The sequence below is a fragment of the Amia ocellicauda genome, chromosome 8 (genome assembly GCF_036373705.1).
Source record: "Amia ocellicauda isolate fAmiCal2 chromosome 8, fAmiCal2.hap1, whole genome shotgun sequence".
Lineage (NCBI taxonomy): Eukaryota > Metazoa > Chordata > Actinopteri > Amiiformes > Amiidae > Amia > Amia ocellicauda.
Window position 1 is genome coordinate 6,918,417 of NC_089857.1, and position 19,215 is coordinate 6,937,631.

Consider the following 19,215-nt stretch of genomic DNA (forward strand, 5'->3'; position numbering starts at 1 on the left):
CTTTCCCCCCTCCTCTCTCTCTCTTCATCCTTAAATGATCTCATGCTCTCACTTCCTGCACATAATTGTCTCCCCTCTCTTCCTCCCTCTTTCATTTTCTCCTCTAATCTGCCTACTACCTTCTGTCTCCCCTCTCTCTCTCCCTCTCCTTCATCCCATACCCTCTTCCCTTTCTTCCCCTGCTCTCTCTCCCTCCCTCACCCCTGTGCCTTCTCTCTCTCCCTTGCTCTTGCCAAGTGTGTGTGTATATATATATATATATATATATATATATATATATATATATATATATATACACACTCACCTAAAGGATTATTAGGAACACCATACTAATACTGTGTTTGACCCCCTTTCGCCTTCAGAACTGCCTTAATTCTACATGGCAACAAGGTCAAGGTCAACAAGGTGCTGAAAGCATTCTTTAGAAATGTTGGCCCATATTGATAGGATAGCATCTTGCAGTTGATGGAGATTTGTGGGATGCACATCCAGGGCACGAAGCTCCCGTTCCACCACATCCCAAAGATGCTCTATTGGGTTGAGATCTGGTGACTGTGGGGGCCAGTTTAGTACAGTGAACTCATTGTCATGTTCAAGAAACCAATTTGAAATGATTCGACCTTTGTGGAATGGTGCATTATCCTGCTGGAAGTAGCCATCAGAGGATGGGTACATGGTGGTCATAAAGGGATGGACATGGTCAGAAACAATGCTCAGGTAGGCCGTGGCATTTAAACGATGCCCAATTGGCACTAAGGGGCCTAAAGTGTGCCAAGAAAACATCCCCCACACCATTACACCACCACCACCAGCCTGCACAGTGGTAACAAGGCATGATGGATCCATGTTCTCATTCTGTTTACGCCAAATTCTGACTCTACCATCTGAATGTCTCAACAGAAATCGAGACTCATCAGACCAGGCAACATTTTTCCAGTCTTCAACTGTCCAATTTTGGTGAGCTTGTGCAAATTGTAGCCTCTTTTTCCTATTTGTAGTGGAGATGAGTGGTACCCGGTGGGGTCTTCTGCTGTTGTAGCCCATCTGCCTCAAGGTTGTAGGTGTTGTGGCTTCACAAATGCTTTGCTGCATACCTCGGTTGTAACGAGTGGTTATTTCAGTCAAAGTTGCTCTTCTATCAGCTTGAATCAGTCGGCCCATTCTCCTCTGACCTCTAGCATCAACAAGGCATTTTCTCCCACAGGACTGCCGTATACTGGATGTTTTTCCCTTTTCACACCATTCTTTGTAAACCCTAGAAATGGTTGTGCGTGAAAATCCCAGTAACTGAGCAGATTGTGAAATACTCAGACCGGCCCGTCTGGCACCAACAACCATGCCACGCTCAAAATTGCTTAAATCACCTTTCTTTCCCATTCAGACATTCAGTTTGGAGTTCAGGAGATTGTCTTGACCAGGACCACACCCCTAAATGCATTGAAGCAACTGCCATGTGATTGGTTGGTTAGATAATTGCATTAATGAGAAATTGAACAGGTGTTCCTAATAATCCTTTAGGTGAGTGTATGAATATACTTTATATAACATGATGACCAAACTCAAATGAATTCATTAAAATATGGCCTACTATGTTGAAAGTGATGTGTTTTTTTCTTGTCATTGTCTCAAACATTGTCATGTTTCATCTGTTACAAAGTATCATTACAGATTAGAAATAAACATACAGAATAACATACACTAGGCTGGGGCTTGCTACACCACAAGGAAGGAAATGCATTTCCTCAGTGTCCTGTTTTATGGGGTAAATTACTTCACAAACAGGACGAACCCTACAGTGACACAAAGGTGTAAAGGACACAGCACTATATGCGAAAACCTATATTTATATTTTTGGGAGGGTATTGGTTGAATAGTAATAATACATTATAACACATTAATGTGGTGTTAACAGGTGTTCCTAATAATCCTTTAGGTGAGTGTATATATATATATGGAGAAAAAAGGCTTGTCTGAAGCCACTTATTCTCTCCTTCCCAGAACAGTTCCTCAAATCCTGGTGCTGAGCGTGTCAGCAGTGTTTGACTGACAGCTCCGATCCACTGGACTGGCGCAGTGCAGATAGCCGAAACAGACGCAGCAGCAGCAACAGCTGCGAGCTCTTACAGCTACTGTTGATCTCTTTTTACAGAATCAAAATTGGAGCAATTGAAAGTGATAACCCCAAGAGGATTCCCCGGTTCTGTTATAAAACATTTCAGCAAGACTGAGACGATCAGAGGCGACACAGGAGGGAAGGAAAGTGAAGGAAGAAAAGGAAAAAAAGCCTTTTTGGGGGTGTGGGAAGGAATTTAAATCAGACGACGGCGTTCCTATACCAAGCCTGGCACAAGAGCTCCTCTGTGCAACTATGGTCCGGTTTATCAATTGGTTTATCAATTAATAAAGGATAGGAAAGGCTAAAGTCATTGCAAACCGTAGATCTTTTTCCAAGCGTTTTTCTACCCGAACCTAGTCTTTGGCATGTTATGACAGTTATGTATTGTTTCTGAACATGCAATCAACAGTATCTTATGGTGCAATCTGTGTATCTGCAGAAAATGGATAAACAATGAACAAGCAAGTCTTGAAATGTCAAACATGCTAATGAGGCAGATCTGTTCTGGGCAAAGCTGTGGCGAAATTGCGAACGCATCAAACGGAGGGAATCTGTGATAAGAAACCCTCCAGTGATATAATATCCAAGCACAAACACAGAAGCAGAACAGGGTGTGGTGGGACTGGGCTTCTCCCGGTTCTGTTGGCACTCATGGCACAGAGAGAGAGCCCCTGTAGCTGATGGAGCAGTATGCCAGTTTCTGCCTCTTTGAAGTGTGAAGCTTATTGGCATTTGTATTATTAGCTCTCTGGCTGGGGCAGCAGAGAGCCTCTCACAAGAGACTCAGCACAGTACCTCCCAACTCACTGAGACTTTGAAGGCGGGAGAAATGCAGCAAAACAGCAGATCTGTAGTACAAATCAGTATTTGGCTGGTGCCTTTTTCCAGGGTGACACACGTTCAAAACACAGATGCATTAGAAGCCTTGTAAGAAACTCTACAGCACAAGAATTTATGCTGGGACATATATGGAGGGACATAGATTCAATAAATCAGTAGAAGAAGGCAGGACAAAGTTATACACAGAACTGGAGGAAGGGGGCGAATGCCTTGCTACTGAAAAGGCTGTCTGCCCTCTGAAGAGACTCCCCTGCTCTCTCCAGTCGGCCTCCTGGTTCATTTAATTTCTGAGCAGGTCGATGGCCTGTCCAAATGAGGATGATAATTCTCTCTGCTCCTTTGCCAACCCTGCCATTTCATAAGCATGCTAATAAAGCCCGCTCCATGGCAAGGCAACGCTGCCACTGAGCGCAATCCGCTTTGCCAAGGGTCGGTGCTGTCAGACCCCCAGTGGCCCCATGCGTCCCCAGCGTCGAGGGGAACAGCGCTGGTGTGTGGACCCGATGGCAGCAGTCCATCAGCACTCAAGAGTGGCTCAGTTCTGGCAGGCGTTGTGCGTGTTTATAGGCCATCTTTCAGTCTTGCTGTTCTCTAGATTGATTCCATAGCAGCACTTTTTTTTGTGTGTTTTTAGTTTTTTTTTTTTTTTTTTTTATAACAATGCAGTCCAAGCTGAACCCTGTGGAAGCTGATGGAGAAATATAAATAGTTTCATGCTGTACATCTCCTGAGATCACATGAAAGCGGGGTTCTGCACAAAAGCAGCCCAGCGGCTGAAGCTCGCCCTCCCAGTATGGCTGAAGACGCAGGAGAGACCACACAGACAGTTGGAATAGACGGCGCGGTTAATTCCACGCCATGAGATCGCCGCTTCACCCTCGGCCTCATTCACAGCCTGCGAGTCTCTGCTTTAATCTAGTAAGCGGCGCTATTGATACTCCACTGTATGCTTACCCAGCCGCGCCAAGACAAATTAGCCCTGCAGACGTTAACTGGGGCCGACGCTCGGCAGACTCGCCAGAGCAGCCGCTCAGCCGGAGCCGTACGTGATCAGCCGCTCAGACATTTCAAAGCTGTGGTGGAGCGCACAGCAACAGGAGGATTCGGCCCTTCTGTCCTGTCGATATCAGTTCAGCTTTAGTTTTTTTTTTTTTTAAATTCTCCTGTTATTATCCTGTTGTTTTGTGTTTATTTTGTTTTTTTTATTCAATTTCATAAACAGTGAATAAACTCCTCATTACTGCTCGCTCCAGTGGTTCTCTGGAGAAACTGAAAATGAACACCCTGACCTCTGACATTGTTCCCAGGACAGGTCGCTAGTTTCCATACTGCGCATGCTAAAAATAAACAGCCATTGATTGGACGGTTAATTACAACCAGTCGTGCTCATTGGCTGGCTTCAATGATTCTGACCTTCCATCTGTCCAGCCCACTCCCACCACCCCCATTCCCCAGTACTACCCTACTCTGGAATGTATTCAACCCCCAGGAGAAATGCAGGAAGAACATAATGAGAAATAAGAACAATTTATGAAACCAGTGGAATGAGACATGCTAGACAGAGATGGAGAGTAAAAGAGAGAGGGAGTGGGTAATGCAGGGGAGCAAATAGATCTTGTCTGTATGTGGTAAAAACGTGTGCGTTTGTCAGGCCTAGGAATACCGTTCCCATGCTCTCCATTGTGAGGGGATAATTGCATGGCTTTGCTAATTGTTGTGGAGGAGCTAATCGGCTCTCCAGTGCTCTCCACTCGAGTGCTGTGTAGTACGGGAGGGTGAGGTTGAAGTGGCCGGGGGGTGCGAGCTGGCGGTTCCTCTGATGCTGGAGAGCTGACGGTGTGCCCTGATTGGAGACCCGCGTTGTGTCGCTGGGCTCTCAGTGGCCCCTCTTCTCTGCAGGGCCACTTGTCTTGGCCCAGCGGTTCTGTTTCAAAGATTAGCGAAGGCTTTGCCGTGTTTTTTTCACTCCTGGGCTGCCTCTCTTTGTTCCTGTATAGAGGCTGTCAAAAAAAGAAGAGTGACTGACATTAATGAGAGGGGTAAAAGAGAGGGATAGACCGCGTCTCCTGGGTTAGGCGTAGTGCTGGTGAGCGGTACGGCACAGCTCTCCTCATTGAGAAGACTGCATCCCAGCCCTGATCTGGGCTCCAAGGTCATCTGACACGACCTGGCTGCCAGGGTATATTTGGAAACGATTGCAGCTGGGGAGGGTTTTAACTACTTTTAGGCCCTTTGATCTGATTAGCACAGATTTCTTGATCCCGTTTCAACCGCGGATAAACCCCTTGGATTAGGGAGGACAAAGCGGTGCTGCCCAACAGTAGTGAGGGCCCGTCTAGCCCCTGAGCCGTCCTGATTAGGAGATGAGCGCCATTGAGAGCGAGCCGGTGTGCCAGTACTGATATGGTCTCTCCATTGAGCAGTATCGACCCTCTAGTTTTCTATGGCTCCTAAAATCACCTGTGTCTCAACTTCTAATACAAAATTCCGGAAAACAAGATAACAATTTGACCTTTTCCTGTATGAATTAAAATGTTAAAATGTTTTTTTTTTTTTTTTTAATATATCATAGAGTGTAATTTTTTGAATGAAATGAGCTTTGTTCTTGATTGAGGCAGTGCCTAATTAATTACCACCACCTGTCCCCAGGCAGCCGTTGTTGGTAATTCATCTCATTAGATTATTCAATTACTGTATGAATCTCAGCCTGCAGTCTACAGCAGGGGTTCTCAGCCCCGGCGCTGGCGACCCACCATCCTTTCTGTGCCAGCCAAACTCTCAATGACTTCACTGAACCACTAATTGGACTAGTAATTTGTCTAATCAGAGCTTTTCCCCTGTGAAATAGTTGGACATCAAGTTAAATACAACATGGCACAATTGTTTATAGGCAGAACTATTGAAAAAGTGCAAATTAAGGAAATGATTAGTTTAATTAAGTTTCAGTTAAGTAATCAACTTATAAAACCACCAGCACAGTGTTTCCCCGGGACTATACAGGCATCCAGGTTTAAAACTCGGCCAAGGTGTCTGACCAGCAGTAGAGATAGTGCCATATTGTTTCGGCTATATATCTGCGATACCAAGTTACAGTTGGTGTACGGATTTGATCGATTGATGGACGAGTCCCACACTTCACACAGGACCGAGATGACAAACGCACAGACCAGGCCAACATGCCCAGTTCCACATTCCCACCCTCCCCAACCCCAGCTACAGCACAGCTGGACTGGAACACATGCTGCCTTTGTGTGTGAACAGCTGGAGTAGTGCTGGGGATTGGTGTGGGGGGGGAGACTGTAATCCAGAAACACTCAAACCCACACACAAATAACTCAAAACACTCACACACAAATAACTCAAAACACACACACGCAGACATATACATATATAGCTCAGACACAGACAGACTCACTGACACAGATGCACTCTTCAGCAGGTTGAATCTGGTTTGTGATGTTTGACTTGCATTTTGATACATAGCGTGGTGCTCGTCTTGTTACAACAGAGACTCTCTGACTAATTCATGATTAAAATAACAATACAAACAAAACATGCACATCCACTAGGGGGCATCACTGTGCCAGCACTGGCCTGCAGCTGGGGCTGATTGTTGTGCAGCTGCAGCAGGGGAGTGTGTGAAAGGGGACATGAAAGGATCTTTTTATCTGCTCTTCAGCTGGGGGAGGCCCTGCGTGGGAGAGCAGTGGGTTCTGGGTGAATGGCTGGCTGTGATGTGCGGTCTCCTGGCCCAGTGGCTCCCGAAGCCTAGCTTTCCCCAGCCCCTCCTGGACCGTAGAGAAGACAGCATGCCTATTCACGGCTGTGGGAACTGCCTGCCTCACCAGCGTGTTTCGTTTTCCTAAACAATTGGGCACAGAGAGCGATGGAAGCGCATATTTGTCTGTGGGCGGGTAATTTGTAGCCTGTGAAAAGAGGCTGATCTAGGGAAATCCACAGAGCAGGCATATGATACATGTGTGTGTTTGAGTGTGACTGTGTGTGTGTAGATATGTGTGTGTCCTATTCTCATCCTATCCTGTTCATGTTCTCCACTTCCCGTGTGTGTGTGTGTGTGTGTGTGTGTGGTGACCGCAGAAACAGACTATCCTGGGAATGTGGTCAGGAGGGACTGCCTGCAGGCCTCTGGCCACACCAAGGCCTCCACCTCGGCCTGCTCACATTCTTCTGGTCTTTCATCTTATTGCTTGTTTATTGTGTTCACTGTGATTGTGGTTTGACTATTTATTGTTCTTCTAGCTCTCTCTCTACCTCTCTTTCCCTTTGTCTCTGACTCCACATTTTGCTTCACATCTTTTCCCTCTCCTCTCCTTCTCCCCCCCTTTCCTCTCCTCGGTCTCCCTGGCACGCAGCTGCTCTGCCTGTCGGCGCTGCACATTCAGCTGACGGGAAGCCCAAGCTGGGAAGCATAGGAAGTGACTTCACAATGGCTGGTGCTCCCAAGAAGCCGAGTCTGGGGTCCAGATCCGCAGGACTGGATTACCTCTTGGCACCCTAGTCCTCCACACACTCCTAGACAGCAGGCAAACCAATTGGAAGCATCTTTCCAAACTATTGGATTGTCCCAGAGCTCACGCCAGGTTTGATATGGCCACTCAATCAGCCCAAGAGCACTGAGCACTCCTGCTTTGTCTCACCGACAGCTTATTGGGTGGCCTCCCCATCACAGAGCTGTTTCTCATGATCCCAGAATAGCACTTTCTACAAAGAGAAAGTCCTGGGTGTGACAGTTGTGCCGATGTTTGCTTCAGCTCCGTCCTGGTCTGACTAGGGGCCTGCAACGCTGGGTGCGTCAGTCCTTCGTGATCAAGCTGTCACCAGTCAGTGGCCTTCACTGTACTGCTGCCTACATTCCCAGGGCTGGCCTGTGCAAGCCTAATGCCTCAGCTTTTAATCTGTGCTGAAGATAGCTGGCAGCAATGCAGACTAAAGTAATGTAATACCCCCCCACCCCCCCCACCATACACACACTCTCTCCAGCTATTGATGGAAACCATTGCAACTCTGTCTCCCTCAATTACCCCCATCTGGGCTCATTTGCGGAGCTCATGGTTCATTACCTGGGAACAGCCAGTCGCTGTGTCCGGGTCCCACCCCTTGGCTCCCTCTCTACAGCAGTCTCTGCAGCAGGCGGGGGCCGTGGCTCTTGGCTGGCAGCGGGAGACCAGGCAGTCGAGGCAGTGTGTTGACATCGAGTGTGCCAGCGCCGGCGGGCACCAGACTGTGTCAGACTGCGTGTGCATTAGAGACCGTGTGTCAGGATGCGCGAGGCTGAGCATCGGCAAGGGGGAGGCGTTTTTAAATCCTGTGCTTCAGGCTTTTTTGAATCTGGGGTGTATGTATTCAAATATGTCTCATGATACAGGCATCTTTACTTTACCTGCATAGTGTGTAATGTCTTTTTTTCCTTGTCTTTTGGGTGAAATTTAAGTATGCAGTTGGCAGCAAGGCTTTGGCATTTTGGTGGGAGTTGTTTTAAATCTGTCTAGTTGTGTGTGTCAGTGTACTGTAAGTGTTGGCTCGATGTTTTCAAGTGATTTTTAGCAGTGTGTGTCAGTATAGTCTAAGGGCTTGTTTCACAGACCCAGATTAACACCAGCCTTGAACTGTTTTTGGACGAGTGCTAATGGAGCTGAAACCTGTGAAAACAGCTGTAAGTGTTTATAGCATTGCTTCACAGAGCTCCACAGTAGTGTGTGTAAGTGTGCTGCATAGTACTGACAGTACAGTGTGTAACGGTACACTCGGGTCTGTAGAGGAAATAATTTTTAAAACTCGAATGCACTTTGGAGAAGGAGTGGAAAATTGCTAGCAGAGGTCAGTTGTTTATGGAATTGCATGAGTAGTTTCTGGAAAAAACAACAACCCAACAACATGGCGTTAGACGGGTGGTTCTTCAGGATAAGCTGATGCCTGGGAGCCGCACTCATGCAGAGCTGTGCTAATTAATTGTTACAGAGTGTCCATCCACCTGGGCAAAAATCAATTACCACTCCTGCTCACTGGGGGGGAGGGGAGGCCAGACTTGAGGATCAGAACAGGACGTTTCAGAGTATTTTTAACATCCTGCACTCCCTGGAGTTAACCTCTTTTTAGAAGCACCTTTCTTTTGATTTGATTGGTTAACTATCACATGACTGCAGAGGGTTGTGAATTATACTGTCGTATTGCATCCTATGGTATAAATATCAGCCTTTTGCAAGAACGTCTATGGCAGACCCTGCAGGAGCAACCAGGCCAGCTCAGATATGGCGTCTGTGCTAAAGTCGTGTTCTGCCAGTCTGAGGGCTGTTCATTGTATTGCAGCAGGGCTCTGGAAACTGGCGTGTAGTCATTATTCGGTTTTAATGGGGATGCAGGTCAGAGGTTAATGAGCTTGAAAGTGGTGTTCAAAAACTGTTTTAGAGGGATGGGGGATGTTACCATGGTGATGGGAAATGTCAAACACTAACTATAACTCGAATTAAACATCATTCCTTTTAAACCAGTCATTAGAACATAAACCCTTAATGGTTAGATCCCCCAAAACACAACCAGGTTATTTTAATTGGGGGCAAATAAAACATGGATGTAGCCTGATTTTATTCCACTTGTTCCTGTCTGCTTGCCTTGTCATTTTGTCCTCCAGCTGCAACATTTATATTACCAAATTATTTCACAGGAGCCACTGAGCTGGTACTTCATTTGGAGCAATATTAGCACGAGACTTAACCATCCATCCCTGCAGTCAAATGCTCCATTGTGCTGTATGTCCAAATCAAATGGGCAAAACCCACAGTTACAACTCTTAATAAACACATACAGTACAGTACACATACTCAATCACATGTTTAATACTCCAAAATGCACTGCAAAATTGAATACTGCAATATTCAATACAATAACTAGAGCTAAAGCTGAGAAGGTTGAGAAAAGGTGAGGATTTCCAACAGGCAGGATCCAGCCGAGTGAAAGGTTAAAGAGCTTAAAGACGCTCCCGCCCGCCCGTGCTGTGCTGACAGCTCCCAGCAGGTAACTTCTTCCTGACCCACATTTTAGTATTGCCATCCGTAGGCGAGACTCCCGCCGCTGCGTGCTTCGACTTGGCAGCCCCAGAGAGAGAGCCGTGCTGCAGTGCTGGCCGGGGAGGTGGTCTGTGATCGTGAGTGGGACTCACTGCCGGCCTCCGAGTGGTCTGCAGAGCCTGGCAGGGTCTCACACACACCGCTGCCTGTTCTCTACCGTGCAGGTCATTGCAAGGGCAGAGTTTGACAATCTCCCTGACCACCTGCATGTTCGTTCCAAGGGTGGCACGTCCTTCCAGTGTAGTAATCAAGCAGTGACTGGTGATTGATGCTTTACTGAATTGTCAATGTCATTTGAAAGGGAGATTGGTTAAGAAGAACAAAGACCACTGATTGTAGTCATCATTTAGCAGTGATATAGGTTTATAATATTGTATTGTGTAGATCAGGCGTTGGAGGAAGGGGTTGGTGTCTGATAATGTCATTCTGATTAAATAAGTGGGTTTACACGTGGGCAAATGAGGAGGGGGATGGGAAAGGCTGTGTTTTAGTTTGCCCGTTGACGGCCTGCTGTCCTGGGCACCAAGAGCAGGCCTCATAAATGATTAGTGTCAGTTAGTCTTCATGCCAAGGTGAGTCAGATAAGGAGAGCTTATTATCTTCAGTCATTTTACTGTACATCATGGAGTAAGACTCTCCTAAAGATAAAGTCAAGATTGATTGCATGTTCACTCCGATATTGTCTGGCCACGCCGTCAAGTTTTGAAGGGAGTGCACTGTGGCCTTTGTTCTATTATGCGGCAGCTTGACTAGATCTTCCTAATTAAGCTTGGTGGCTGCTTTCTGTAATCACAGCCTGGACCATGATTGAGAATCTGAGGTGATGATGCCATCTTGAGGGAGATAAATTAGTCCAGTGCTTGATTTTCAATTTCGCTGTGTGACGGGGTGACAACTGAGGGGCATTGTCTGTGGCCAGAGAAGTGGCTTGATTGCATCACAGTTGAGCATCACTGGGCCGTGATCTTGCACGACACATTTTTTTTAACGGCTGTTGCCGGCCTCTCTCTCCACAGCCCTTGGGTGCAGTGTTAATTGTGAATAATTGAGTGGTGTTGTCTCTCCAGAGGCTTTCCATCACATTGTGGAGTTGCGGCTCATACTGCCATTAACCAGAAATTGCACATAACAGAGTCTGCAGGGTGTGGTGAGACTGGAGGGAATGGGATCAGAGCCAGGGCATTTCCTATAGTGATTGATGTTGATTGATATTAAAGGTGAAGTCTGGTATTGGCTCAGACACTTCATAGTTTCTGCTTTACACATACACTCAGGGCTGGGCTTACTTCAGGAATCTGGCATCAACCGAAGAATCAGGAATGTGAACTTGAAATCACACCTGCTTCTTAAAATATTTGTTTCGGTTCATGTCGCCTCCATCCTGCCTTGGGACATCCCTCATGGCAACGTAACTGATGTGTCGCTCTCCTCCCCCCTCTCTCCCCCCTGCAGGACAGCGACATCCAGAAGAAGATCGACTATGAAATCCGTATGCGGGACGGTGCCTGCAAGTTGCTGGCTGCCTGCTCTCAGAGGGACCAGGCCCTGGAGGCGGCGAAGAGCCTACTGACCTGCAACGCCCGCATCATGGCCTACATGTCCGAGCTGCAGAGGATGAAGGAGGCGCAGGTCATGCAGAGAGTGGCACGAAGGTCAGCCCAAGGGAAGGGCTAGGGAGGACCATGTCTGAGTGTGGTCCTGGGTAATGAAGGGAGTGGGGAAGAGGCCAGGTTCCTACAGATCTCATACACACCTTTGAATTACCAGTGTGGATTAGCAGTCTCTGTTAGATCAGATCCTCCAAGATTCCTCCATGATTCCTCCAAAGGTACTCGAGCATCTGAAGACCATAGACAGTCCAGCCAGCTTTGTAGTTGGTAATCGTCCAGGGAACAGGCAAACCATGGAGCACAGTTACATATCGACCCTACACACGATTTAGCCTGGCATCCGAGAGTTATGCTTGCTCTCCAGCAGTGTGTCGTACAAGTTAGCTTAGTTAAGACTACAATTGTGATAATCATCTTCTGCTCCTAAAGTCCTATGAAAGAAGTAATCTCGATGTGCAAATATTGTAATTCAATCACTGGGCAGCTTCGAGGCTGGGTCTGTGGCTCTGTAGATCAGAGGCGTTTAGTGACTGCTGAGTCAGGAGTTGACTGACTGACTGAATGCCATGGATTGCAGGGTCTTATTGTGTTTCCTGTGAGCCCGTCACGCTGTGATGGCTCCCCACCTCAATCTGGAAGGTGGTGATTTAGCAGAAGAGAGTAAATCACTGCTGACTGACTGACCTACTGCTTCCCTTTGCCTCAGGTCCTCAGATGCTGGGCCCATGGACGACCGACTGCCTTGCAAGGGGAAAGTGGCCATCTCAGGTTAGCTCCGAGTTCAGTTCACTCCTGCACTCACCACACACATCTGCTGCAGTCTCTCCTTAGCATTACATAGTTGCACTCTCTTGATACTTGCATGAATATTTTTATAGTCTTGATTTGCATGGACCGTTTGATGCTTTAAATTGCTATTCGTTTACCGATTTGTTTGCATAAATAGCCCATTATTATTGTGAGATTTATTTCCACATACAAGTTACATATTATGGTGTTTGTTTTATTCTGTCCATTGTCCATGGCTAAACACGATAAAAGGAGTAATTGGGAAGATATAATGAATGGCCCATGCTGAAGGAATCCCTGGCTGGGGGTGGGGGTTGGCATAGGGAACAAGGTTGTTAACAGATAATAATTAACTGCACTGTTACAGCAATGTTCCATTACATTACAGTAATGTTCCGTGTCAGACTGTGCCCCACGCCTCACAGCGTGATCACAGCCAGGGGGAAGAAATATGACAGTCTGCTTGGGCCAATGCACACGCACACACAAACACGCACACACAGGCTCGCGGTCTGTGCCGTGTATCAACTTGCCGTCTGCCGTCTGCCCTCTCTCCTGCACGATTCTGTGATTCCTCAGTGAATTATAGATGGCCGCAGACTGCCAGCCAGCCTCGTTCCATTAGCATGGTCTCCAGGGAAAAGACCCGCAGGCCGCTCTAAAACTATTGAAAGTAAACAGAACAGTAACACAGTGTATGGCACGGGGCAGCGCTCAGAGGGGCAGCAGTCAGAGCTGGGAACCAGGCAGAGTTATTACCCCTCACTGTTTAACTGCGGGAACTGCATTGTTTCTTTTCCCTCTGTATGTGTGAGTTTGTCAGCTCATACAGACTTTCCTTTCAATCTTTCAGATGATGCATGTTGTTTTATAGTCTCTGTGTCATGGTGTGTGTGTGTGTGTGTGAGAGAGAGAGTAGGGGAGGGGAGTCGACTGTTATGAGTTTAAAGAGTATATTATTTACCTTTACAGTAATCCCACAACAGAAGCTTCAGTAATAATTCTGTCGGTCCCCGTAATACGATGTAACTGGGCCCTGGTTACTTATAAAGTTCAATGCATAGCATTTATGTGTGATGTGGATCGTTTGCATTGCCGTGCGTGTCGACTCCCAACGGGGTGTCCCGGAGCAGAGGGGGGGCTGCTCCCGTGTTGCAGTGCTGAAATCTCCCACACAGCCGATTTACCGACATGCTGTCGCTCCCTTTCTAGATCTGCGAATCCCACTGATGTGGAAAGACACGGAATACTTCAAGAACAAAGGAGGTGAGCTGCTCTCTCGGGCTGGGCTTTGGGGGGGGGTGGTCATTTAAAAGGCACATCGGGAGGTCATACTGACTATGCTGAATAGTAGACCCACGTAAAAGTCAGTCCATTTGTGTTTTGTTCAACTTGGTATAGCAGTGGCACATACCAGTGCTCTCCCTATGTTAAGAGCATCCTTCCTTGACCTGAAAATGGGCACAGTTCTTTGCCTGCACTACAGTATTGTTAAAGTGTCAGTGTAGGTGCACATGGGAACAATCCAGACCAAACATGGAATATACTGAACTTGAATTCCAGATTCCAGATTCTCATGGATGGGAATTGCATCACTTCCTGAGCCAATGTTCAGCATGGCGTAGTTCTGTGGGATTCAGGGCAGGACTCTGGGCAGGCAGTGATTTGTTACACTCCCCATTGCGTTGGTAGAGTCCTCACCATGAAATCCAATCAGTGCTAATACACTGTTGTCCAGAATTTCAAAATGGTAGTCATGGTTGCCTTTCATCATAAACAGCCGCTATGTCGATCCTGTAATGCTGATAAGTGTCTGAGGACAGGCTGCAATACATCACTGGATGTGCACAGACTTTTATTTGATTATGAGTCATGTGCATAACCTTTCCAATTAGCGCCATCCGACAGCTAAACAAACTTTAAGGCCGATCTTGAGAGCCTGTCTAAAGCCTTGCCGGAGCCTGTTAATGAATGCATTTGCATGTACATGCATGCTAATGCCGGTGCAGACAGGTGACACATTTCTCCTGAGCTTAATTAAGCAATTATTCGAAGCGGGAGTACAGCGTGGTGCTAATGAATCGGTGGACTGGGGGGCGAGATTGCTCTGGCAGGACATCAGAGGTACGATGAAAGGGAGTACACCCTGTCATATTAAAATGAGCAAATCCCCAAGCCTGAAGGGATTGTTCGATTGTTATTGATCTCCTTCTCCCCTTCACGCGGTCCGTTTCTCTCTCCGTGTCTCTCAGAGCTGCACCGCTGTGCTGTGTTCTGCCTGCTGCAGCTGGGGGGAGAGATCTTCGACACAGACATGGTGATGGTGGACAGGACACTCACCGACATCTGCTTCGACAACACCATCGTCTTGTGAGTCTCCTCTCCACCCCCCTGAACTCCCTGTCACTCTCTCTCTCTCCCTCTGTTGGCGACCCAGTGTGTATCCCTGTCAGTGTCTTTCAGCCCGTGTCTGATGCTATCTTTGTCATGCTCACTTTCTTTGTATGTGCAGTGCGGAGGCCGGCCCCGGGTTCGAGCTGCGAGTGGAGCTGTACAGCTGCTGCACAGAGGACGAGTTCTCAGTGGGCAACACACCACGGAAGCTGGCCAGTAAGCTGAGCAGCTCGCTGGGCCGCTCCTCAGGGAAGAAGGTCCGGGCGGCACTGGAGCCGGGAGCGGGCAGCCCGGTCAGTAACGGAGGGAGCAGCCCCCTGCTACTGCCCTCGCCCTCTGTGCCGTGAGTATAAGAGACATGTTGACTAAATGCAGAAATCGATACTCCATTGGAAACTCACTGCCACGTGTTTTTCACCACACTGATAATCCTAACCTGATCAAAGTGCTATTGGCCAGTCTATCCTCCTCCTGGCCCGCTGAGTTCAGTCTGTTGTGTATCTTTTGTCTTCCTACAGGGGCCCCAAGTACCATCTCCTGGCACAGACCTCTCTGACGCTGGCACACGTACAGGACAGCTTCCGCACCCAGGACCTCTCCATCTCTGGCAACGGTGTGCACAGTTCGCCTTGCCCTGTGCTCTGTGGCACAGCCGTGTGGATGTTTTTCGTATTTCTTCTTGACTGTCTACGTAGGCCCTGCTGAGGCACCAGTCCCAGCTCTCAGACACACAGATCTGTTTGTTCACTTTCCATTTTGTCTTTGGCATTTTCTTGTGGTTGTTGTGGCACAAATCGAGATGTACCTAAACCAAGACAAGATGGTACTCGTCTCACATGACTATGCTAATAGTATTGGAGTCTCACTCTTTCTGACGAGTGTGTGTGTATGAGCATGTCTCCGGCTCTGTGACTTGAGCCTGTTTCACACTAGCCTCCCAGTTGCAACACGGTCGGGTATGCGCTTTCACACTATAGTTTCAATAAGTGCGTTAAATGCAGCACTCTGCTGCCACTCCGGCCTGGTGTGCTGGTGTGAAAGGGTTTTTTGGGGGTTTTGTGCGACTGTGACTCTGTGAGATCCGTGTGTGACGGCGCCTGTCTCTGGTGTGTTGCAGAGGAGTGCTCGTACTGGCTGCCACTGTATGGCAGTGTGTGCTGCCGCCTGGCTGCTCAGCCCCTGTGCATGACCCAGCAGATGATGAGCGGCTGTTTGAAGGTCAAGGTGAGTCAAATTCTGTTTTCTGTTACTCTTTGGTAGTGCACCATCCTTGCAGTGGTTTAATCTATTGATAGCTATTAAATGCATGTTTGATTTCTGTTTAATTGATCTCCAGATTTTGAAGATGGATAGATTAAAAAAAAGAGAATCATCCTTGTCTCCCACCCTTCAACACCCCCTCAATATCTCCCTCTGTTTCACTCGCAGCAGCTCGGCGGTGATCATCAGAGCTGGACAAAGGTCTACGGTGTCCTGAGAGGGACAAACCTCTTTTGTTACCACCGTCAGGAGGATGTGGAGGCCAAGGTGGAGCCAGTTTTCACCATCGCCATCAACAAGGTGAGTGCTGGAGAGACTGGGCACAGGCACACTCATGCACGCACAAACACACACACACACTCTCTCTCACACATGGACCAGTGAAGGTCAACTGCGAGGTCCCTGGAGTGATCAGCTTGCAGGGCAGCCTAGACATAGATCAAGGTTCAGCTATCACTTACAGTTAAGTTTTTTGTGGGGTACATATGGGGACACACTGCCTCTCTCCACTGCTGCTCTACGCCACCCCCCCGCCAGAGCACCAGTCCCAAGGGCTCTGAGAGGAAGCAGCCTATTGATCGGGTCCCAGAGAGAGACTGACCAATCTGTTCTGTCTGGTCTGCTGTGGGTGGATCGCTGAGACTGTTCCTGTGGGGGGAGGGGCGAGAGAGCAGGTGATATAAGTGGAAGGGAAGGATTGAACTGCCCCTGACACAGATTGTAGCCATCAATAGTTGTTCAATCCAATGGTGCTTTTTTGGCATGGTGTGCGTGATTGTGTGTGTGTATTCATTGTCCAAAAATATTTTTATTTTTATTTTTTTATTTTTATGAAGGTGTCTCCCTCTAGTGTCTGGAAAATGTATTGCAGCATGCCCGACAACAGAGGGATCTTCATAACACAATCTAATATTTTTAAAAGAAAATGCTTATATTAGTATATTGCTATTAGTATATTAGTTTTTTCCCCCATTTTGTAAGCTAATGCATTTCCCAAGTGAACCAGAGGCATTCAATTTACTGTATACATTTTGCACATTTTTTTTACGCTTTAAATGTGTTTTCCGAGTAATGCAAATACCCTGACTGTAGAAACAAACCTGGGTCATTTATAAAATCCAGTGGGTTTCTGGGAACTCATGACAACCTCTCATACATACATATACGTTCTTACTGACCTTTATTTACACACTAGTTTCTATTGCAGTTTGACTTGTTTTGATTTATTCATATTTTTCTGTTACTTTTTCTGGTCTATTTCCATGGCTTTCTAAAGGATTATCTGATGCTCTTATCTCCAGTATTAATCTGTCTGTCTCTCCAAGGTGATGCTCTATGTTGCCTGTCTTCCTTGTTTGAGCGCACAGTAAATCCCTTAATAAACAAGATTGCCCTTTATTGCAAGTGTAAAAAGCTTGTTTTGTAGCCTGGGGTGGAAACAAATAATAGATGGCTTGTCTGAATATCTGGGTGTGTGTGTGACTTCTTCATGGTGCGTTGCTTGTGGTTTTCACTGGTATGGCATTTGAGTTTGAGACGCACTTATCGTCTAACACACGGGGGAGTTTTGGCATTTCGTAAGACTGCAGTTGGATCTTGTGCACACTGGGGGGCAGGCTGTGTAGAGTATTACAGAAGGGATTTGAAGGAGTTTAGATTCAATTTAATGATGATAAGAAAGGTTGCCAACTTTCAGTATTTATTAGTAATACTTCCCTTCATAATGTGACAAGCAAAGCCTAGTTAATCTGTTTTCATTCTGGGTGAACAAAGGACACTAACAAACAAAGATAAACAGCACTGTGACTGAACTTTGGCTAGTTCACTTCCATGCTGTGTCATCTGTGTGTAAATTATATACCCATTTGAAAGGAGGAAATCTCCCATGAATCCTCACAAATTGTTTTGCCGTGTCTCCAATGTTAATATGTGCGAGAGCCTTATTTTCTTGCCATCAGATAGGCTTGATTCAATTTTGAGAAGAATATGGATAAACATGAATCCTTCACATCAGTAACCTTCCAACTTTCGCTTGCTGTCCCTCGCCTAGAAGATACCTTTATTTCTGAAACAGTTACTAAATCTGCTGATTTGCACCCTGCACAGGGTATGAAAACAACCACAGCAATGAAACAAGTCATATTTTGCCTCTGCTTCCCGCTCAGCTACTTCAGCTTCCCAGAAAAAATGTAATCCAACAACATCAATGAAAACAGACCTAATTGTGCCTGTATTTACCAGAAGCAGAGAACTTTTAACAATTGTTGGTATTATAGGAAGGGATTGGATTGATTTTTATGGACCCTGACTTTTTTTATTTTTTTATTTTTTCCTCCACGTGCGTCTGTGTGTGCATCTGCATGCATCTGCGCATGTCTCAGGAGACGCGGATCCGTGCCACAGAGAAGGACCCCCAGAGCAAAGCCCAGAGCATCTCCATCAGCAACCAGTATGGCGGGGAGGAGGTGACTCACACCCTGGTGGCCGAGAGCCGCGAAGAGACGCAGCGCTGGATGGAGGCTTTCTGGCAGCAATTCTACGACATGAGTGAGTGTCTACTGGTTTGCATCCTTTTCAGGTTTTACCAGCCCTTGTGCAAGCCAGCGGCAGGCATATATAACACCAAAGGACATAGCTGCCAATTGGGGGTTCACCTGCTGCGTCTTTGAACACTTCAGCCCCAGCGTTGGGTGTGAGCTGAATGTGTCAATCTGTGTCTCCTGGTTGTGGTCTAGAATTCCCACAACCTCTGCTGGTCCCTGGAGTTCTTGCAGTGATAACACTACTCGGCTCACATTTTGTTTCCTTGATGTTTTGTTTTTCCTCATTCGTAGCCTTCATATTTTTAAAATTGCTCTTGTTCTACATGTGAACGATTTATCTTTGTTTTCCTGATGACGGAATATTTGCCATTGTGACATGATCTCGGACTTGCTTAACTTAATGAATTTAATTCCTGCACAAGATTGAAAGTTTGCCCAAGGAAGAATTTGCAGGGGTGGAGTTTTTACTAGCTGTGGTTTACATGTCTTATAATTATTATTCTTTTAATGAACAGTGTGTTGAGGTTAGGTTCCAGCTCTTAATGTTGACAACAAATTGGACATAATAGTCCCAATGA

General features: G+C 46.8%; 1 protein-coding gene across 7 annotated transcripts in view; it reads left to right on the forward strand.

Annotated features, from left to right (window-relative positions):
- Positions 1–19,215, forward strand: part of rtkna (rhotekin a) — a 79,751-nt gene that overhangs the window by 40,704 nt on the left and 19,832 nt on the right. For 5 of the 7 annotated variants that reach the window (XM_066711927.1, XM_066711922.1, XM_066711926.1 and 2 more), the window contains exons 2-10: positions 11,494–11,693; positions 12,358–12,419; positions 13,653–13,706; positions 14,693–14,810; positions 14,953–15,177; positions 15,353–15,447; positions 15,952–16,058; positions 16,263–16,394; positions 18,476–18,641. In XM_066711927.1, coding sequence (XP_066568024.1) covers positions 11,494–11,693; positions 12,358–12,419; positions 13,653–13,706; positions 14,693–14,810; positions 14,953–15,177; positions 15,353–15,447; positions 15,952–16,058; positions 16,263–16,394; positions 18,476–18,641 — 1,159 coding nt within the window. The remainder of the gene's footprint in view (positions 1–11,493; positions 11,694–12,357; positions 12,420–13,652; positions 13,707–14,692; positions 14,811–14,952; positions 15,178–15,352; positions 15,448–15,951; positions 16,059–16,262; positions 16,395–18,475; positions 18,642–19,215) is intronic. The other 2 variants (XM_066711928.1, XM_066711923.1) reach the window with 1 other exon arrangement.